General features: G+C 45.0%; 1 protein-coding gene across 3 annotated transcripts in view; it reads left to right on the forward strand.

Annotated features, from left to right (window-relative positions):
- Positions 1-23,323, forward strand: part of LOC106599532 (glypican-5) — a 258,504-nt gene that overhangs the window by 183,794 nt on the left and 51,387 nt on the right. For 2 of the 3 annotated variants that reach the window (XM_014190814.2, XM_014190815.2), the window contains 2 exons: positions 4,218-4,338; positions 21,921-22,059. In XM_014190814.2, coding sequence (XP_014046289.2) covers positions 4,218-4,338; positions 21,921-22,059 — 260 coding nt within the window. The remainder of the gene's footprint in view (positions 1-4,217; positions 4,339-21,920; positions 22,060-23,323) is intronic. The other variant, XM_014190816.2, reaches the window with a different exon arrangement.

Here is a 23,323-nt window from a genome sequence, read left to right on the forward strand (position 1 = left end):
GCGTCACCCTTCGGATAGTGACTTGAACGCACGAGCTATTTGGATATAACTATGGATTATTTCGAACCAAAACAACATTTGTTGTTGAAGTAGAAGTCCTGGGAGTGCATTCTGACGAAGAACAGCAAAGGTAATCCAATTTTTCTTATAGTAAATCTGAGTTTGGTGAGGGCCAAACTTGGTGGGTGTCAAATTAGCTAGCCGTGATGGCCGGCTATGTACTCAGAATATTGCAAAATGTGCTTGCACCGAAAAGCTATTTTAAAATCTGTCACCGCGATTGCATAAAGGAGTTCTGTATCTATAATTCTTAAAATAATTGTTATGTTTTTTGTGAACGTTTATCATGAGTAATTTAGTAAATTCACCGGAAGTTTGCGGTGGGTATGCTAGTTCTGAACATCACATGCTAATGTAAAAAGCTGGTTTTTGATATAAATATGAACTTGATTGAACAAAACTTGTATAACTTGTATTGTATAACATAATGTCCTAGGAGTGTCATCTGATGAAGATCATCAAAGGTTAGTGCTGCATTTAGCTGTGGTTTTGGTTTTTGTGACATATATGCTTGCTTTGAAAATGGCTGTGTGATTATTTTTGGAAGGGTACTCTCCTGACATAATCTAATGTTTTGCTTTCGCTGTAAAGCCTTTTTGAAATCGGACAGTGTGGTTAGATTAACGAGAGTCTTATCTTTAAAATGGTGTAAAATAGTCATATGTTTGAGAAATTGAAGTTATAGCATTTTTGAGGTGTTTGTATTTCACGCCACGCTATACCATTGGATATTGGTGAGGCGTTCCGCTAGCGGAACGTCTGTCCCTAACAGGTTTTAAGGTGCTCCAAAGCTTTTTACTATCATTTTTTTTATGTCATTTCTCTTTGTTTCATAATATAGTTTAAAAATATATATTCAGTTTAATCACATGATTTTTACATTTGCAGTCCGTTTGCGAATCGGTTGCACAGCCAGACCTATTTGCCATCTCTTTTGCCTCATCCCTCTCAACCATACCATTTTTTCAATTCCTCATCAATCCACAGGGATTTAACAATTTTTACATTCATTTTCTTAGTGGGTGCATGCTTATTAGTAACTGGGATAAGTAATTTCATAAATGTGTCAAGTGCTGCGTCTTGTTGCTCGTCATTACACACCACAGACCAACAAATATTCTTCACGTCAACAACATAGGAATCACCACGAAACTTCTTGTATGACCTCTTATACACAATATTAGGCCAAGCCTTTGGAACTTTGGTTTTCCTAGAAATGGCTACTATATTGTGATCACTACATCCGATGGATTTCAATACTGCTTTCAAACAAATTTCTGCAGCATTAGTAAAGAAATGATCAATACATGTTGATGATTTCATTCCTGTGCTGTTTGTAACTACCCTGGTAAGTTGTTTGATAACCTGAACCAGGTTGCAGGCACTAGTTACAGTTTGAAGCTTTCGCTTGAGTGGGCAGCTTGATGAAATCCAGTCAATATTTAAATCACGCAGAAAGTATACCTCTCTATTGATATCACATACGGTACCAGACAAAAGTTTGGACACCTACTCATTCAAGGGTTTTTCTATACATTGAAGAATAATAGTGAAGACATCAAAACTATGGTATAACACATATGGAATCATGTAGTAACCAAAAAAGTGTTAAACAAATGTAGATTCTTCAAAGTAGCCACCCTTTGCCTTGATGACAGCTTTGCACACTTGGCATTCTCTCAACCAACTTCATATGGAATGCTTTTCCAACAGTCTTGAAGGAGTTCCCATATATGCTGAGCACTTGTTGGCTGCTTTTCTTTCACTCTTTCCAAACCATCTCAATTGGTTTGAGGTTGGGTGATTGTGGAGGCCAGGTCATCTGATGCAGCACTCCATCACTCTCCTTCTTGGTCAAATAGCCCTTACACAGCCTGGAGATGTGTTGGGTCATTGTTCTGTTGAAAGACAATGATAGTCCCACTAAGGGAAAACCAGATGGGTTGGCGTATCGCTGCAGAATGCTGTGGTAGCCATGCTGGATAAGTGTGCCTTGAATTCTAAATAAATCACAGACAGTGTCACCAGCAAATTACCCCCACACCATCACACCTCCTTCTCCATGCTTCATGGTGCGAAATACACATGCAGAGATCATCCGTTCAACTACTCTGCGTCTCTCAAAGACACTGCGGTTGGAACCAAAAATCTCATATTTGGAATAATCAGACCAAAGGACATATTTCCACCTTTCTAATGTCCATTGCTCGTGTTTCTTGGCCCAAGCAAGTCACTTCTTCTTATTGGTGTCCTTTAGTAGTGGTTTCTTTACAGCAATTCGACCATGAAGGACTGATTCATGCAGTCTCCTCTGAACAGTTGATGTTGAGATATGTCTGTTACTTGAACTCTGTGAAGCATTTATTTGGGCTGCAATTTCTGAGGCTGGTAACTCTAATGAACTTATCCTCTGCAGCAGAGGTAACTCTGGGTCTTCCTTTCCTGTGGCAGTCCTCATGAGAGCCAGTTTCATCATAGCGCTTGATGGTTTTTGCAACTGCACTTGAAGAAACATTCAAAGTTCTTGAAATTTTCCGGATTGACTGACCTGTCTTAAAGTAATAATGTACTGTCGTTTCTCTTTGCTAATTTGAGCTTTTCTTGCTATAATATGGACTTGGACGTTTACCAAATAGGACTATCTTCTGTATACCACCCCTACCTTATCACAACACAACTGATTGGCTGGAACACATTAAGAAGGAAAGAAATTCCACAAATTAACTTTTAACAAGGCGTACCTGTTAAATGAAATGCATTCCAGGTGACTATCTCATTAAGCTGGCTGAGACAATGCCAAGAATGTGAAAAGCTGTCATCAAGGCAAAGGGTGGCTACTTTGAAGAATCTGAAATATAAAATACGTCTATTTTCATTTGCTAAACACTTTTTTGGTTACTTCATGATTTCATATGTATTATTTCATAGTGTTGATGTCTTCAGTATTATTCTACAATGTAGAATAATAGTGCCTCCGAGAAAATGTTGTGCTGCTGACAACGTGCTGGACTAACTATCCTCATCACTCTGAGTGGATCCAAAGTGCTTTTGTTCTACTTTGAATTTGAAACCGACAGAGGGTGGACTTGAATTTTAGCTGGCACGTTGTCATTTTCACTACTCCGTTATACACTTTGAGGGTTTGATACATATTGAATGAGGGTTTTGATTCATATTGAAGGAGGGTTTTGATACATATTGAATTAGAGTTTGATACATATTGAATGTTTAGGGTTTGATACATATTGAATGTTTGGGTTTTGATACATATTGAATTAGGTTTTCCTGTGGCTCAGTTGGTAGAGCATGGTGTTTGCAACGCCAGGGTTGTGGGTTCGTATTCCCACGGGGGGCCAGTACGAAAAAGAAATGTATGCATTCACTACTGTAAGTCGCTCTGGATAAGAGCGTCTGCTAAATTACTAAAAATGTAAATGTAAAATGGTTTGATACATATTGAATGTTTAGGTTTTGATACATTTTGAATGTTTAGGTTTTGATACATATTGAATGTTTAGGTTTTGATACATATTGAATTAGGGTTTAATACATATTGAAGGAGGGTTTAATACATATTGAAGGAGGGTTTGATACGTATTGAAGGAGGGTTTGATACATATTGAAGGAGGGTTTTGATACATATTGAAGGAGGGTTTTGATACATATTGAAGGAGGGTTTTGATACATATTGAAGGAGGGTTTGATACGTATTGAAGGAGGGTTTTGATACATATTGAAGGAGGGTTTTGATACATATTGAAGGAGGGTTTTGATACATATTGAAGGAGGGTTTTGATACATATTGAAGGAGGGTTTTGATACATATTGAAGGAGGGATTTGATAGGTATTGAATGAAGGTTTTGATACATATTGAAGGAGGGTTTTGATACATAATGAAGGAGGGTTTTGATACATAATGAAGGAGGGTTTTGATACATACTGAAGGAGGGTTTTGATACCTATTGAAGCAGGGTTTTGATACATATTAAATAAGGGTTTTGATACATATTGAATGAGTGTTGGTTGTTTGAAATATAATCCAGATTGTGATGTGATGTGATGCAATGTCGCTGTTTATATTGCCTACGTTCAACAAGTCAATGATCAATTCAACCTCTCTCTCTCCCCATCCATCTTTCTCTATCTCTCTCTCTAGTTATAAAGGCAAAGTGGTGGGGAACGGTCTCCAGGCCCAGAAGCAGAACCCAGAGGTCAAAGTTCGCAGCCCTAACCCCGAACTGGCCGAGGTCAAGGATAGGCTGGAGCGCTTCAACCAGGTAGGCCATCCCTCCAGCCTCATGCCGTTACCATGGTTGCACTAACACAAAGTTGTATCGCTACCGAGTTGGCTATAGGCGTATACAGCACAAACAGGTGAGACCAGACAAGGTGAAGGCAGTTGACTGACAGGTTTATACTATTATCATTCAGTTTGCATGTGAAAGGATGGGTTTTAGAATTACACGTGTAAAGAAACATATTCTTGTTGTGTGTTCGTGTGTCTAGTTAGGAAGGTCGTACTAGTATATGTGCAGACAGTGTACGCTGTCTAAAGGTACAGTGCATAACTAGTCATCTAGAGATTCCAGACCTACAAAGAAAACCTATATTCTGTGGAAGTGGGACGAGAGCCTAAAGCAGTGGATGTGGATCCATGTCTCTTTCAACACAATGAGAACAGAGCAGATTCCTACTGTACCATACTGTATTCTAGCTGTTCAGGAGAAGAGGAATGTATGAAACTTGATACAGATGCTACAATCTACTGTTTTCTATATGCTTTATTATCCTATCTTACATACTGGATTACTGTATATTGGACAGTTCTGATCTTGTTTATTATAGGTAAAACTGGAGAAAACGGTTTGGTGTTATTGGATTGGTTCTGGCTTTACTGTACCTAGTCCGTGTCACTACGTTTGATCCTGTTACTTGAATATTGAACACACCATAACATGACATCTGAGGCATAGTTGTATTTCGTTAGCTGACCTCTGCTTTCCTGTGTTTCTCTCTTATACCAAGATTGTTGTAAGAGCAAACGATAGATGAGAGAGAGGGAAAGAGAGACAGAGAGAGAGAGAGAAAATGAGAGACAGACAGAGAGATCGAGAGGCAGTGAGAGAGACAGAGAGAGAATGCCAGACATCGGGAGAGAGCGACACACAGAGCAAAAGGCCAGCAGTGAGTGACGGACAGACGGAGATGACACAGTGCAGCTTCAAAGTGACACCGTTGTTATGTAGATGAGGATTAGGTCCTGAAAGGGCCCGGGTATAAAAGCCTATTGCCCAGAGGTCCCTAGGGGCCATTTGAGGGGACAGATTCTGTTTCACTGATGCCTTTTGTGGCCCTGCATATTATACCCTCAGATATTACTCACACTGGCCATCTCTTTTTATCTCTTTCTCCCTCCCTCACTTTGTCCCCTCCTTTCTCATTCTCTTTCTGACGCTCTCTTTCTCTCTCCTCGTCTGTGTTACACCCATCTCTATCTTTTCTCTCACTCTCTGTGTTCCTTTTCCTTACCATCCATCATCTCTCCCTCTCTTCCCTTCTCTCATTCTTTCTCTCTCTTGTTCTTCCTTTCTGTCTCTCTACTTGCCTGTCCATCCTCCTGTTGCTGAGAGATCACTGATGTCTCCTCTGATTGACAATGGTGACTTCCTCCTGCAATGCATTCTGGGGTGGTGAGAGGTTGTTGCCATGGCAACCCATAATGGAGACGTGATGCTTTTGACATTTAAAGATATTCAATTATACCTTGATAGTGAGAGAAAAAGAGAGAGAGAGAGAGAGGTGCTGGGCTTCAGTGTTTACTTCAGATAAGAGCAGAGACAGGGTCACCCAGAGTGGCAAACTGTTTAATCTGCCCATAGCCGCTTTCCAGGATTCACTGGATAAACACACAGAAGATGGAGGAACAGACACACGTGCGTCTGCACACAACACACACACACGCAAGCACATACACACACTCATGCTGGAGCGGGAAACACACAAATTAGGGAATGGAACACACATGTTTTCACACAGACACACACACACACACACACACACACACACACACACACTGACTTTTACAAGCCTGTACATATCTGAGATGTGCGAGTAATTATCATAAGACCCCAAGGGGTCTGTTGTCCTGTGTGTGTGTGTGTGTGTGTGTGTGTGTGTGTGTGTGTGTGTGTGTGTGTGTGTGTGTGTGTGTGTGTGTGTGTGTGTGTGTGTGTGTGTGTGTGTGTGTGCGCCTGCGTACGTGTTTGTGTGCGTGTTAAGAAGATTGTACAGCGTGGTGCTGTGAAGTGACAGTGTCTTTAACCTCCATACAGCCACATGACATTCTCCTAGTAGAGCCCACAGAGTTGGTATGACAGGGGGCACTGCTGGCACCAGGGTACTGATACATACATTGACATACTCCATACAAGAGTTTAGTGTTACACTGGCATTGTCATGACCCGGGGAAGGGAGGGGGGGTAGAAGTTGTAAGGTACTATGGGGTGTGTAGGAACGCACACGCACGTACACACACCATCATACACTATTACACACTATCACACACACACTGTGCCATTCACTCTCTTTTACACACACCACACGTTCTCTCGGAGGAGCGTCCGCGGCGGCAGAGACGAGCTCTAAGCCTTCTAATCTCCTGACCCCACATAAAAAGGTCCATGAAAAGCCTCGCTGACTCCAGCCCTCCCCCCTCTCTCTCTGAGGATCATCTCCCCTTCTCTTCCCTCTCACTTCTCATCCCTCTCTCCTCCCCTCTGCTCTGACAGTAAATACAGCCCATGTCTACTGGAAGGAGCTCTGAGAGGGCGAGTTCTGATTGCAGATCACCAGCCCAGATGTTTTCGGGTGGAGATGCATTCACAATGCTCTGTCTGTCCCGCTATTGCAGCATTACAATGTGAATGTGTCTCCCTTCCTGCACACACAGACACACAGACACACAGACACACAGACAGTGAAGAGATGAGATGAGTGAGGTTGATGAAAGCAGTGCTTAGTGAGATGGACTGGAATGTAACGATGGGATAGGTCAGTGTATTGGCTCCAAGGTTCTGACACGATAGGGAGAGATCTGTTAGCTCTATGATTGATTACTAGACTACTAGCCTGGCCTACTCTCTATTGGATCTGTACTCACTGTAACATATCACAGATATTTTGTCATGTAGTTGTACAGTTGATTGGAACATGGTGCTTGCAATACCACCATCGTTTTGCCTTTAATTGCTGCATGGCCCACATGCTGTACATGTATAAGCTAAACATAGTTAACCCTGACTGACTGAATAAAAGCATCTGCTACAGTAAATGACTGTATTGTTATTAAACATTTTATTACAGTAAACATAGTTAACCCTGACTGAACAAAAGCATCTGATACAGTAAATGACTGTATTATTAAACATTTTATTACAGTAAACATTTTTAACCTGACTGACTGAACAAAGCATCTGCTACAGTAAATTACTGTATTATTATTAAACATTTTATTACAGTAAACATTTTTAACCCAGACTGACTGAACAAAAGCATTTGCTACAGTAAATGGCTGTATTGTTATTAAACATGTTATTACAGTAAACATAGTTAACCCAGACTGACAGAACAACAGCATCTGCTACAGTAAATTACTGTATTATTATTATTATTAAACATTTTATTACAGTAAACATAGTTAACCCTGACTGAACAAAAGCATCTGCTACAGTAAATAACTGTGTTGCTATTAAACATTTTATTACAGTAAACCCAAACGCCCTGAGGCCCGAGATGAGACAAATAGACCGTAGTTGTGCTGTCAGCCAGTCAAAAGGGGGGACAGATTCTTTCCTCTTGATGATTGAGCTATCCTTTACTGTAAATCTGGTGCTTCTGAAACACTGCAGCCCCACAGGGGATCATATGAGACTTTCACTGACTCCTTTTACAACTGGAGAGGTACTGGGAGTTAAAAGGTCTCTGAAAAATATCTGCATCTCGGATGTACCCCCCCGCTGTGGGTTATTGGAGACGCGGAACTGGACAATGTTTCACTCCCTGTGTTTTAATAAACCACAGTTGGAGTATATTAGGGTCCTCCTTTGTTTCTTTGTATTTATTTTGTCTGTTCCAACACCTTAACATTTGGGATGTGCGTATATTTAATTTTCATTCAGTTTATATTCTGTTGCTCAGAGCAGCAGGTAGGTGGTGGTACAGTGTGTATTGAGAGAGGCTTGGGTGGGTTTTTGATTCATGAATAGGCAAATAGCAGTGAGGGCATCAGCACTCCATATCAAAATATATCAAAATATATCCAGATTTCACTGGTCTGTGTCTGATATTTAGAATCATTAAAATCTCAGTTATATAAGCGGTTTGGTCTAGTGTGAGGTTTGCCATCTGTGGTTATTTAATGCTACTTAGACATAGAAAGGCATAGAGCGATTGGGAGAGAGGGATTGATGGATAGGCATAGAGCGATTGGGAGAGAGGGATTGATGGATAGGCATAGAGCGATTGGGAGAGAGGGATTGATGGAAAGGCATAGAGCGATTGGGAGAGAGGGATTGATGGAAAGGCATAGAGCGATTGGGAGAGAGGGATTGATGGATAGGCATAGAGCGATTGGGAGAGAGGGATTGATGGATAGGCATAGAGCGATTGGGAGAGAGGGATTGATGGATAGGCATAGAGCGATTGGGAGAGAGGGATTGATGGATAGGCATAGAGCGATTGGGAGAGAGGGATTGATGGATAGGCATAGAGCGATTGGGAGAGAGGGATTGATGGATTGATGGATAGGCATAGAGCGATTGGGAGAGAGGGATTGATGGAAAGGCATAGAGCGATTGGGAGAGAGGGATTGATGGAAAGGCATAGAGCGATTGGGAGAGAGGGATTGATGGAAAGGCATAGAGCGATTGGGAGAGAGGGATTGATGGAAAGGCATAGAGCGATTGGGAGAGAGGGATTGATGGAAAGGCATAGAACGATTGGGAGAGAGGGATTGATGGAAAGGTATAGAGCGATTAGGAGACAGGGATTGATGGAAAGGTATAGAGCGATTAGGAGACAGGGATTGATGGAAAGGTATAGAGCGATTAGGAGAGAGGGATTGATGGAAAGGTATAGAGCGATTGGGAGAGAGGGATTGATGGAAAGGTATAGAGCGATTGGGAGAGAGGGATTGATGGAAAGGTATAGAGCGATTAGGAGACAGGGATTGATGGAAAGTTATAGAGCGATTAGGAGACAGGGATTGATGGAAGCGGATAAAGAGGGAGATACACATAAACATACACTTGTTTGACTGACCCCAGGTCACCTGCGCAAATCTTCAGGTGTCAGGAAAGTTTGCTCATCACGCGAGCTAGCAAAGTTCACACACACAGACACACACACATACATACAGACACACACACACAGACACTCACACACACACAGATACAGACACACACACACACACACGTTTAGCCCCCCCACCCCCACACAGAGCAATATATCAAGTCACACTTCTAAAAGGCATAGAGATAAAAGCAAAGGGCCAGATCCTCTTGGTATTCCCAGCCTTCCTATGGTCTGAATAGGAGACACCCAGAGGGGCGACCATAACCCCACTGTCCCCCCATCCCACCCCACCTCACCCCCTCAGTGACCGCCCGGCGGTATTCCATGTCAAGGGCCCCTTGGAATCCCGGCCTCAGGGAATACCGACGCTCTGTTTGAAGTCAGGTCTGAAATCTAAAGCCTGCTGAGGACAGCAGAGAGCAGAGCATGTGTTATCATACACACACACACACACACACACACACACACACACACACACACACACACACACACACACACACACACACACACACACGGACACACACACACGCGCACACACACACACAGTCACATACGCACGCGCACACACACACACACACACACACACACACACACACACACACACGCGCACACACACACACAGTCACACACACATACGCACACACACACTAGCAAGCACACAAATGTCTACACGGACTATCTGAGCTGACCCTTGTATTTATATGCACGCTCACAGGACTCTACACACTAACGCACACTGGCACTTCAACACACACACACACACACACACACACACACACACACACACACACACACACACACACACACACACACACACACACACACACCACACACATTTATACTGACTCTGCATACACACTCACATACAATCATCATATACTGTACGCTGCTGCTACTATGTTTATTGAATTTTCTGATGCCTAGTCACCTTACCCCTATACATATCTCTTTCACTCCAGTATCCCTGCACATTGTAAATATGGTATTGGAACTAACTGACCCTGTATATACATAGCTTATTTGTTTATTTATTTTTTCTACAACATTGATATTGGGGCGGCAGTGTATTCTAGTGGTTAGAGCGTTGGACTAGTAACCGAAATGTTGCAAGTGTCACGTCCTGACCAGTGAAAAGGGTAATTTGCCGTAGTAGAATGGTCAGGGTGTGGCAGGGGGGTTGTTTTGTGTGTTTTAGGTTTTTTTGGTTCTAGGGGAATTTGTTCTAGTTTTCTATTTCTATGTTTCGTTTTCCATGTTTGGCCTAGTATGGTTTCCAATCAGAGGCAGGTGTCTTTTGTTGTCTCTGATTGGAAGCCATACTTAGACAGCCTGTTTTCCTTTGGGCTTTGTGGGTGGTTGTTTTCTGTTTAGTATGTTAGGATACCTGACAGAACTGTTTGGCTGTCGTTTGTTTTTTCTTTGTGAAGTGCTTTTTCATTCAAAAATAAAAGATGAGCACTCAACACGCTGCGCCTTGGTCTGTTCACTATGACGCCTGTGACAGAACCACCCACCACAAGAAGATCAAGCAGCGTGGGAGGAGGTACTTGGAGTCATGGACCTGGGAGGAGATCCTAGATGGGGCAGGACCGTGGACAAGGCCGGGAGAGTATCGCCGCCCGCCAGAGGAGATAGAGGCAGCGAAGGCGGAACGGCAATACTGGGAGGAACGGCTGGGACGGCAAGAGGAGGCTGAGAGGCAGCCCCAAAAACATTTTTTGGGGGGGGGCATACGGGTAGTTTGGCTAGGTCAGGAGGGAGCCCTGACCTAACTTCCCTGGCATATAGGGGAGAGCCGTGGAGCAAACCTGAGCCAGTTAAGGAGTCAAGCGCGGAGTTCAACGCGAGATTCCGGAGAGTGGTACTGGCGGAAAGGGCACTGCAGAGCGGGCGTGCAGAGGGGCGAGAAATGCATTACGGGGTGATGCGCACTCTCTCGCCCATCCGCACGCACAGTCCGGTGCGGTCGGTACGGGCTCCGCAGCGTTGCCAGATGAGAGTTGGCCGGCAGCCAGGAAGAAGTGCGCCGGCTCAACGCATCTGGTCTCCAGTGCGTCTCCTCGGCCCAGTTTATCCTGCACCTGCTCTACGCACGGCAGCCCTCATTCCCCAGCACAGCCCAGTTCGCCCTGTGCCAGCGCTCCTTCCGTGCCGGGCTACAGTGACCATCCAGCCAGGTGTGGGTGTGCCAGCCCTGAGCTCCAGACCTCCGGTGCGCCTCCACGGCCCAGTGTGCCCTGTGCCTGCTCTGCGCACCCAGTCTCCTGTGCGTCTCCCCAGTCTGGTGAGACCGGTTCCAGCTCCCCGTAGGAAGCCTCCAGTAATGATCAATGGTCCGAAGCCTCCAGCGATAATCCATGGCATGAAGCCTCCAGTGATGATCCATGGCCCGGAGCCTGTAGGGTTAATCCATGGCACGAAGCCTCCAGTGATGATCCATGGCCCGGAGCCTGTAGGGATGATCCATGGCACGAAGCCTCTAGTGATGATCCATGGCCCGGAGCCTGTAGGGATGATCCATGGCACAAAGCCTCCAGTGATGTTCCATGGCCAGGAGCCTGTAAGGATGATCCATGGCATGACGCCTCCAGTGATGATCCATGGCACAAAGCCTCCAGTGATGATCCATGGCGCGGAACCAGTAGTGACGATCCATGGCACGGAGCATGCAGAAAAGGTCCTCAGTCCGGAGCCTCCAGTGACGCTCCTCAGCCCGGGGCCTCCAGCGACGCCTCTCAGCCCGGGGCAACCAGCGACGCCTCTCAGCCCGGGGCCTCCAGCGACGCCTCTCAGCCCGGGGCCTCCTGCGACGGTCTGCAGCCCAGAGTCTTCAGCGACGGTCTGCAGCCCAGAGCCTTTGGTAGCGGTCTGCAGCCCAGAGCCTCCGGCGGTGGTCGGCAGCGCAGAACGGGGGCTACGCTCGGAGCCAGAGCCACCTCCATAGTTGGAGGATTGGCGGAAGGGCTTGGGTGAAGCACAGGAACCGTCGTAGACGGTGGCCACCCTCCCTTCCCTCCCTTTAGGTTTGGGGTTGTTTTTGTGTTTTTTTGTTTGGGGTGCAGTCGGGGTCTGCACCTTTGGGGGAGGGGGGGTACTGTCACATCCTGACCAGTGAAAAGGGTAATTTGCCATAGTAGAATGGTCAGGGTGTGGCAGGGGGGTTGTTTGTGTGTTTTGGGTTTTTTTGGTTCTAGGGGAATTCGTTCTAGTTTTCTATTTCTATGTTTCGTTTTCCATGTTTGGCCGAGTATGGTTTCCAATCAGAGGCAGGTGTCTTTTGTTGTCTCTGATTGGAAGCCATACTTAGACAGCCTGTTTTCCTTTGGGCTTTGTGGGTGGTTGTTTTCTGTTTAGTATGTTAGGATACCTGACAGAACTGTTTGGCTGTCGTTAGTTTTTTCTTTGTGAAGTGCTTTTTCCATTAAAAAATAAAAGATGAGCACTCAACACGCTGCGCCTTGGTCTGTTCACTATGACGCCTGTGACAGCAAGATTGAATCCCCGAGCTGACAATGTAAAAATCTGTTGTTCTGCCCCTGAACAAGGCAGTTAACCCACTGATCCTAGACCGTCATTGAAAATAAGAATTTGTTCTTAACTGGCTTGCCTAGTTAAATGAAGGTAAAATAAAAAATTATTGAGTTTAGAGCAAGCAAGAAAGGCATTTCACTGTATGTGACATTAAAACTTTAAACATACACACACACTTAGAGGCACAGCCACCAAATCTCCACTGTGACAGTCAACGACATGTCCCAACCATTGAGAAGGTCTGAGGTGACATCCTCCCTGAAGTGCTTATGAAATATGACTCACAGGCATGGCCCAATGTGATGTCATGGCCTTTAAACAGTCTTTAGCGTTCAGGACACTACTGGGACTGGTTTAGACCAGATGATTCAAGTGGAGCAGCTCTCCATTGCTCTTCAAAGAGATGGAGTAGGACTGCAGTCCTGGTGCCAGGGGAGACTCATGATCTGGGTAATCTTTACAAACAGATGCCATCCCCACCACTGGGTTGCCTCTGAAGCTAAGCAGAGTTGTGCCTGGGCAGAGCCTGGATGGGAGATCACTCAGACCAGATGCAGCTGGAAGTGGTATTGGAGGGAGGGAGGGTCTGTAGGAGGAACTGTTCACTCTGGTCTAAGGAGACCCCAATGCCCCAGGAAAATGATGGGAACGGGGACACTGCCCTACTTCAGATGGGACATTAAACCTTCAAATGGAAATCTTTAAAGGAGTGCTTTCACACACACATTAATCTTAGTCCTGGGCTGAAAAGCATGTTCATTGGAGAATTTCAGCTTAATCCATGTCTGGGAAACAGGCCCTAAATGTCTTCATTTTCTGTGGTTACTAAAGATCCTATGAAACCTGTCCCAAGAGTAGGGGTGTTAACCCCGGTGTCCTGGTAAAATGTCCTATCTGGGCCCTCATACTACTGTGGGTACATAAATCATCCGTAGCTTCCCTCTTCTATCCTCTGGGGCCGAATGTATCAAACATCTGAGTAGGAGTGCTGATTTAAGGACCATTTTTGGCCTTTGAGATTACAATAAATAAAAACACATGGACTGATCCTAGATCAGCACTCCTGCTCTGAGACCCTTCATACACACTGCCCCTGCTCCAAGTCTTTCTACTGTAGCGGTGTTAAATTGTCCCTGGTGGCTCTCTGGCCATATTACAGTGTATTACACATAATTAATCCACTGAGCCAAACCAGAAATCTAATCACACGCTCTCTCTCTCTCTCTCACACACACACACGGAAAATATGATTCTATTTGGCCTGCTGTCTCTGGTCAGGTTTCGAGACACAGACAGAGACGCTGTGGCCACTTTCCATACACACACAGACACATACGCACACATTTTCTTTTTTGTCCTGGTTACAGTGGCGTCAGAAAAATAGAATCTGTCACTGAGAAAATTGAGAGAACGTGAAAATAGATGAGGGACGAGAGGAAGCAAGGGAAGAAATGACTTCTGCAGACTTTTTCAGGGTCTATTACTGTCACGTTAGTTTCCGCTCTCCTCTCTTTCTCCCACCTGTTTCTTTGACGGACCCTGCCCTGATGAGGTGAGGATGCTTAAGTTGTCAAGGCGGTTCTGTCGACACACACACACACACACACACACACACACACACACACACACACACACACACACACACACACACACACACACACACACACACTCATTCTGTGGGCAGATCACTCACACACTGTTAAAATACCAGTCGTGACTACAGGATATCTGTACAACTACTGGCTGGCTCCCTGCTCTGCCATTGACCCTGTGATGGGGGTGGGTAACCCCTCCCAGTGCTGCTCTCTATCCCCTTTCTGTGAAATAGTACCACACTGCCCTGTTTTGCCCTCCTACCCGCTGAGCCTGGTCACAATATCAATATTCTCATATAAGACTGGAATGTGTGTCTTTATCCCCCTGCTGAGGTGCTTTGGAGTGGTTTACACACACACATGCACACACACACACGCACGCACACAATCACACACAGAGACACGCGCACACAGACACACAGTGAGTCAGCATCTTTCTCTGTCAGCATCTCTCCCCCTCACTATTTAGGGGATTGGTAACTCCTGGAAACGCTGTCTTCAGTGTGAGTAGGATAAACACACACACACTCCTCCGGAATGTTCCTGGAGAAAACAGGGATTGAAATTGAGAGAGAGGGATTGAGGGGGGGGGGGGGGGGTCATGGTAGCCATGGTGGAGTGCAGAGCAACAAGGCTGTGTCTCAATAGTTTAAAATGGCTTCCTATCCTTTAGCTTGTGGACCATATGGGATGAGCCCCTCGGCTTGCACTGATAGCCGAGAGTCGAGACAGAAGATTGCCACGTGTCAGTAATGCGTTTAACCTGTATGTAACATTCATTCAACCAGGTTGTGAACCAATGAAAACATCACCAAGAGTCAAACCCACAGCCAAGATCTAAACGGTACAAACGCATCATAACAAGTGAGTCACTTGGATCAGACAGATGAACACAGCCACTGCTCTGACTGTACAGTATCTCTCCCCAACTCACAACATCCTCATAACTGATTAATTCATAACATTCTCGTAATATTGCTCTGTCCTATGCCCTACATGGGCTGTATCCTTAATAGCACCCTATTCCCTGTGTAGGTCACTACTTTTGACCACAGCCCTATGGGCCCTGGTCGAGTAGGGAAAAGGGTGTCATTTGGGACTCAGAGATTGAGAAGGCTGCATACATAACAGCAAGAAAGGTAAAGCGCGGACGGTAAAGTGCGTCCACAGCCAACTTGAACCAAGATCAGAACTACTGGAGCATTGTCTGAAATGCCAAGGACAGGAGCAGGGAGAAACATGTTGGAACAGAGCAGAACAGAGCCCATGTTGGAGATCCTGCCGCCGTTTGGCATGTGATCTAAGCGTCTAAAGCTAAGCATGAGGATCTCTGTGTGTGTGTGTGTGATCTCATGCTCGCCATGTGGTGTACAGTCCTTTCCCAGGGTGCATTTCTCCGTCTGGCCCCACTTGACCAATCAGACAATTGCGCTTTGATTCCTCTGACGCCTATTGGTGCTCTACCTAGGTGCTCCTTACATCATGACCAATCTGGAAATTTGTATTTGTGGTATAGTACTTTTCAACTTATTGTTGATGACATCAGACAGGAAGTAAGCCCTCTATTTCCTATCCGTCCTTAACAGTGGCGTTGAATCTAATCACCTTTATTGATCAATCGCCAGAGTGGAAATTGTTTCCTGTCGTTTGGAACGTAGCACCACAACGCCTAGCACCAGTTCTTGTTTTGCCTAGCACCAGTTCTTGTTTTGCCTAGCACAAGTTCTTGTTTTGCCTAGCACCAGTTCTTGTTTTGCCTAGCACCAGTTCTTGTTTTGCCTAGCACAAGTTCTTGTTTTGCCTAGCACCAGTTCTTGTTTTGCCTAGCACCAGTTCTTGTTTTGCCTAGCACCAGTTCTTGTTTTGCCTAGCACCAGTTCTTGTTTTGCCTAGCACCAGTTCTTGTTTTGCCTAGCACCAGTTCTTGTTTTGCCTAGCACCAGTTCTTGTTTTGCATAGCACCAGTTCTTGTTTTATTCCAACTATAATAGCTACACAGGGAACCCAGACATGAAGTGGAATTATTCCCACATGAGAAGGGACTGGAGTTTGCCCAGTCAGATCACGTGGTCAGGTAAAACTCCTGGCCCTATAAAGTCTGAGGAAGTCTGGGGACTAGTTGGCATCAAACTGGGCATTGTGGGCAGCAAACTGATGTCATGGGCATCAACTTCTACCTTCTAGTACATACACAGTCCCTCCTCAGAACAGGCCAGATAGGCAGGCGGAGGGAAGCCTATCCAGTCAATACTATAATATAAAAAGGCCACTATAGAATCCCATTATTGAAATAGTTTACTAGAGTATTTCTCACACACACAGTCAGCCCGGCCTTGCCTCCACATAGCTGCTACATCACAATAAACGTTACAGCAATTTGCTTTTCAAACCACTACTGCTCCATTGAGATTGTAAAGGTAATAAACAACCAGGCATACAATAACAATGAACAAACACACACAAACCGCTTAGGAAAGCCTCCAGTTAACGAGTCGTTGCCACAGCGATGGCGTTTAATTAATTTAATCAATTTTCTTGTTAATTAAAGGGGCTTTAACAAGAAGTTTATCTTTAATCATATGTATAACACTTGTATCTTATATCAATGTTTATGATGGGATTAACGAGAAGTTTATCTTTAAAATGGTGTATAATACTTGTATGTTTGAGGAATTTTAATTATGAGATTTCTGTTGTTTGAATTTGGCGCCCTGCAATTTCACTGGCTGTAGGCCAGGTGTTCCGTTAGCGGAACCCCCTTCCCAGAAAGGTTAAAGACGACTGGGCCGCACAGTGTTATAACACACACACACTCAAACACACTTTAGGCTGAACAGTGTTGTGCACAGGCTGGAATATGTTCCCGGGATTCATCCGATAACAATGAGGAGTTTACCACATCAGTCACCAGCTTCATTAATAAGTGCATCGACGACGTCCTCCCCACAGTGACCATACGTACATATCCCAACCAGAAGCCATTGATTACAGGCAACATCCACACTATAGTATAAGGCTAGAGCTGCCTCTTTCAAGGAGCAGGACGCTAATCCGGACGCTTATAAGAAATCCTGCTCCGACGAGCCAACAAACATGCAAAGCGTCAATACAGGACTAAGATTGAATCCTACTATGTGGGCTCTGACACTCGTCGGATGTGGCAGGGCTTGTAAACTATCACCGATTACGAAGGGAATTCCAGCAGCGAGCTGCTTAGTGACACGATCCTACCAGCTAAATACCTTCTATGCTCACATCGAGGCAAGCAGCACAGAGCCAAGCATGAGAGCACCAGCTATTCCCGGATGACTGTGTGATCTCGCTCTCCATGCACGATGTGAGGAAGAGTTTTAACCTCTCTGGGCTAGGCGGGACGAAATCGTCCTACCTACGCAACAGCCAGTGTAATCCCGTGGCGCGATTTTAAAATACCTTAGAAATGCTATTACTTCAATTTCTCAAACATATGACTATTTTACACCATTTTAAAGACAAGACTCTCGTTAATCTAACCACACTGTCCGATTTCAAAAAGGCTTTACAACGAAAGCAAAACATTAGATTATGTCAGCAGAGTACCCAGCCAGAAATAATCAGACACCCATTTTTCAAGCTAGCATATAATGTCACAAAAACCCAGAAGACAGCTAAATGCAGCACTAACCTTTGATGATCTTCATCAGATGACACACCTAGGACATTATGTTATACAATACATGCATGTTTTGTTCAATCAAGTTCATATTTATATCAAAAACCAGCTTTTTACATTAGCATGTGACGTTCAGAACTAGCATACCCCCCGCAAACCTCCGGTGAATTTACTAAATTACTCACGATAAACGTTCACAAAAAACATAACAACTATTTTAAGAATTATCGATACAGAACTCCTTTGGGCAATCGAGGTGTCCGATTTTAAAATAGCTTTTTGGTGAAAGCACATTTTGCAATATTCTGAGTACATAGCCCAGCCATCACGGCTAGCTATTTAGACACCCACCAAGTTTAGCCCTGACCAAACTCCGATTTACTATTACAAAAGTTTGATTACCTTTGATGTTCTTCGTCAGAATGCACTCCCAGGACTGCTACTTCAATAACAAATGTTGGTTTGGTCCAAAATAATCCATCGTTATATCCAAATAGCGGCGTTTTGTTTGTGCGTTCAAGACACTATCCGAAGTGTAAATAAGGGTCACGAGCATGGCGCAATTCGTGACAAAAAAATTCTAAATATTCCGTTACCGTACTTCGAAGCATGTCAAACGCTGTTTAAAATCCATTTTTATGCCATTTTTCTCGTAAAAAAGCGATAATATTCAGACCGGGAATCTGCGTTTAGGTAAACAGACAAAAGAAAACAAAGCATTCTGTCGACGCGGGCACGCGCCTGAGTCTCACAGTACTGTAACCAGCCACTACCCAAATGCGCTACTTTTTTTCAACCAGAGCCTGCAAAGCCACGATTCAGCTTTTTGCCGCCTTCTGAGAGCCCATGGGAGCCGTAGGAAGTGTCACGTAACAGCAGAGATCCTCTGTAATGGATAGAGATAATCAAGAAGGGCAAGAAATTGTCAGACAGGCCACTTCCTGCATGGATTCTTCTCAGGTTTTGGCCTGCCATATGAGTTCTGTTATACTCACAGACACCATTCAAACAGTTTTAGAAACTTTAGGGTGTTTTCTATCCAAAGCCAATAATTATATGCATATTCTAGTTACTGGGCAGGAGTAGTAACCAGAATTAATCGGGTACGTTTTTTATCCAGCCGTGTCAATAGTGCCCCCTAGCCCTAACAGGCTAAACAGGTTAACATTCACAAGGCTGCAGGGCCCGACGGATTACCAGGATGTGTACTCCGAGCATGCGCTGACCAACTGGCAAGTGTCTTCACTAACATTTTCAATCTCGCTGTCTGAGTCTGTAATACCAACATGTTTCAAGCAGACCACCATAGTCCCTGTGCCCAAGAACACTAAGTTAACCTGCCTAAATGACTACCAACCCGTAGCACTCATGCCTGTAGCCATGCAGTGCTTTGAAAGGCTGGTCATAGCTCACATCAGCACGATCATGCCAGACACCCTGGACCCACTCCAATTTGCATAACGCCCCAATAGATCCACAGATGACGCTATCTCTATTGCACTCCACACCTGGATCAGAGGAAAACCTATGTGAGAATGCTGTTCGTTGACTACAGCTCAGCGTTCAAAACCATAGTGCCCTCCACGCTCATTACTAAGCTCAGGACCCAAAGACTAAACACCTCCCTCTGCAACTGGATCCTGGACTTCCTAACGGGCCGGCCCCAGGTGCTGAGGATAGGCAACAACACATCATCCATGCTGACCCTCAACATGGGGGCCCCTCAGGGTGCGTGCTCAGTCCCCTCCTGTACTCCCTGTTCACCCACAACTACGTGGCCGCGCACGACTCCAACACCATCATTAAGTTTGCTGATGACACAACTGTGGTAGGCCTGATCACCGATGACAATGAGATAGCCTATAGGAAGGAGGTAAGTGACCTGGCACTGTCTAAAAGAAGGAACGACAACGCCTCTTCCCCCTCAGGAGATTGAAAAGATTTGTCATGGGCCCTCAGTTCCTCAAAGTTCTACAACTGCACCATTGAGAGCATCTGTCTGTATCGCCGCTTGGTATGGCAACTGCTTGGCATCCGACCACAAGGCGCTACAGAGGGTGGTGCGGATGGCCCAGTACATCACTGGGGCCAAGCTTCCTGCCATCCAGGACCTATATAATAGGCGGTGTCAGAGGAAAGACCATAAAATTGTCAGAGACTCCCGTCACCCTAGTCATAGACTCTTTTCTGTGCTACCGCACGGCAAGCGGTACCGGAGAGCCAAGTCTAGGACCAAAAGGCTCCTTAACAGCTTCTAGCACCAAGCCATAAGACAGCTGAACAATTCATCAAATGGCCTCCGGACTATTACATTGACCCCCCCCCCCCCTCCCTTTTGTACACTGCTGCTACTCGCTGTTTATTATCTATGTATAGTCACTTCACCCCTACCCACATGTACAAATTACCTCATCTAACCTGTACCCCCGCTCACTGACTCGGTACCAGTACCCCCTGTATATAGCCTCATTATTGTTATATTATTGTGTTATTTTATTTTTTACTTTTGTTTATTTGGTAAATATTTTCTTAACTCTTCTTGAACTGCACTGTCGGTTAAGGGCTTGTAAGTAAGCATTTTCACGGTAAGGTCTACACTTGTTGTATTCGGCGCATGTGACAAATACATTTTTATTTTATTAGATTTTCTCGTCTTCAGCCTACTTCTCTTTTTATAACCCCCTCCCCACACACACACACACACACACGCCAATCGTTGTGCTTCACCTCACCACCATCATCTGCCATGATGTGTCAGGGAAATGAACCTAAGGGTCACACACACACGGTCAATTTGAAGACCCTCTGCGTCCTCCAGAGCAGAGGGCTGTCGCTAGCAGCACCTTGGCCCGCTGACGCTGTCACACACTGGGGAGTGAAGGGTTACACTATGGGGGCGAAATGAACCAGAGCTAATATGATATCGCTCTAATGCTTCTGACTGATTTACTCCCATTGGGTTATGATGTGGCTGTTCACTCATGACTGCACGGCCAGGCACGACTCCAACACCATCATTAAGTATGCTGATGACACAACAGTGGTAGGCCTGATCACCGACAATGATGAGACAGCCTATCGGGAGGAGGTCAGAGACCTGACCGTGTGGTCCAAGGACAACAACCTCTCCCTCAACGTGATCAAGACAAAGTAGATGATCGTGGACTACAGGAAAGGAGTACCGAGCATGCCCCAATTCTCATAGACGGGGCTGTAGTGGAGCAGTTTGAGAGCTTCAAGTTCCTTTGCGTCCACATCCTCAACAAACTAACATGGTCCAAGCACACCAAGACAGTCGTGAAGAGGGCACGACAAAACCTATTCCCCCTCAGGAGACTGAAAAGATTTGGCATGGGTCCTTAGATCCTCAAAAGGTTCTACAGCTGCACCATCGAGAGCATCCTGACGGTTGCATCACTGCCTGGTATGCAACTGTTCTTTCTCCGACCGCAAGTCACTACAGAGGGTAGTGCGTACGGCCCAGTACATCACCGGGGCCAAGCTTCCTGCCATCCAGGACCTCTATACCAGGCGGTGTCAGAGGAAGGCCCTAAAAATTGACTCCAGCCACCCTAGTCATTGACTGCTACCGCACGGCAAGCGGTACCGGAGCGCCAAGCAATAAGACTCCTGAACAGCTAATCAAATGGCAACCCAAACTATTTGCATTGCAATAACTGGGTGTTTATTCATCATAACTCTATCTATGTTATCTGTCTCTCTCCACCAGGAGATCCAGGACATGCTGCTGGGGCTGGGCCAGAGAGAGTCCTGGGGGGAGCTGGGTAGCGGAGACACAGAGGACGGTAGTGGAGACTGCGACGATGAGGATGGGTGTCAAGGGTCTGGAACGGGGGCAGTCAAGACCTGTGAGTGACAAAGACGCACTTACACACACACACAACCAGGTGTGCACGCACACGTAAGCACGTGTCACGCACATACACACGCGCACCTCTCTAATTCAGTGTTTACATCTGAACAACCAAGTATATCAAGCCTCTAGTGTAGATGGCCTGGCAGGACTGACTGTGTGTCTGGGTGAGTTATAGTACCTTGTGGCTGAAGAAGCCAGCAGCTGTCTGCAAATACTAACAGGGCTAGGCAACACTCTGGAGACCTGGACTGACATCATATGCTGGGAGGAAGGGAGGGAGGGCTAACAAAAGGCTTGGGCCTCCTGTATTTGGAAAACATCTGAGAAATAGAATATTGCATCTGCTTCACTGGGCAACCATGCCAGGTCGTGTTCTTGGTTTATCTCTTTTTCTGTCTTGCCTTCTCTCCCTTTATCCCTCTCCCAAATGTTTACATTGCCAAAGCAGGTGAAATAGATAAACAAAAGTGAAATAGACAATATAAAATGAACAGTAAACATTGCACTCACAAAAGCTCCAAAGAAATAGAGACATTTTAAATATAATATTATGGCTATTTGTGTGTCTCTCTCTCTCTCTCTGTCTCTCTCACCCTCTCTGTCTCTATCTCTCTCTGTCTCTCTCTCTCACTCGCTCTTGTTCTCTCTCTATTAATTCAATTTAAGGGCTTTATTGGCATGGGAAACATATGTTAACATTGCCAAAGCAAGTGAAATAGACAATAAACAAAAGTGAAATTAACAACAAAAATGAACAGTAAACATTATACTCACAGAAGTTCCAAAATAATAAAGACATTTTAAATGTCATATTATGACTATATACAGTGTTGTAACAAATGTGCAAATAGTTAAAGTACAAAAAGGAAAATAGATAAACATAAATACAGGTTGTATTTACATTGGTGTTTGTTCTTCACTGGTTGCCCTTTTCTTGTGGCAACAGTGTGGTATCACATCTTGCTGCTGTGATAGCACACTGTGGTATTTCACCCAGTAGATATGGGAGTTTATCAAAATTGTGTTTGTTTTCGAATTCTTTGTGGATTTCTGTAATCTGAGGGAAATATGTGTCTCTAATACAGTCATAAATTTGGCAGGAGGTTAGGAAGTGCAGCTCAGTTTCCACCTCATTTTGTGGGCAGTGTGCACGTAGTCTGTCTTCTCTTGAGAGCCAGGTCTGCCTACAGCGGCCTTTCTCAATAGCAAGGCTATGCTCACTGAGTCTGTACATAGTCAAAGCTTTAGTAGTTGAT

This window comes from Salmo salar, chromosome ssa03 (assembly GCF_905237065.1).
Source record: "Salmo salar chromosome ssa03, Ssal_v3.1, whole genome shotgun sequence".
Lineage (NCBI taxonomy): Eukaryota > Metazoa > Chordata > Actinopteri > Salmoniformes > Salmonidae > Salmo > Salmo salar.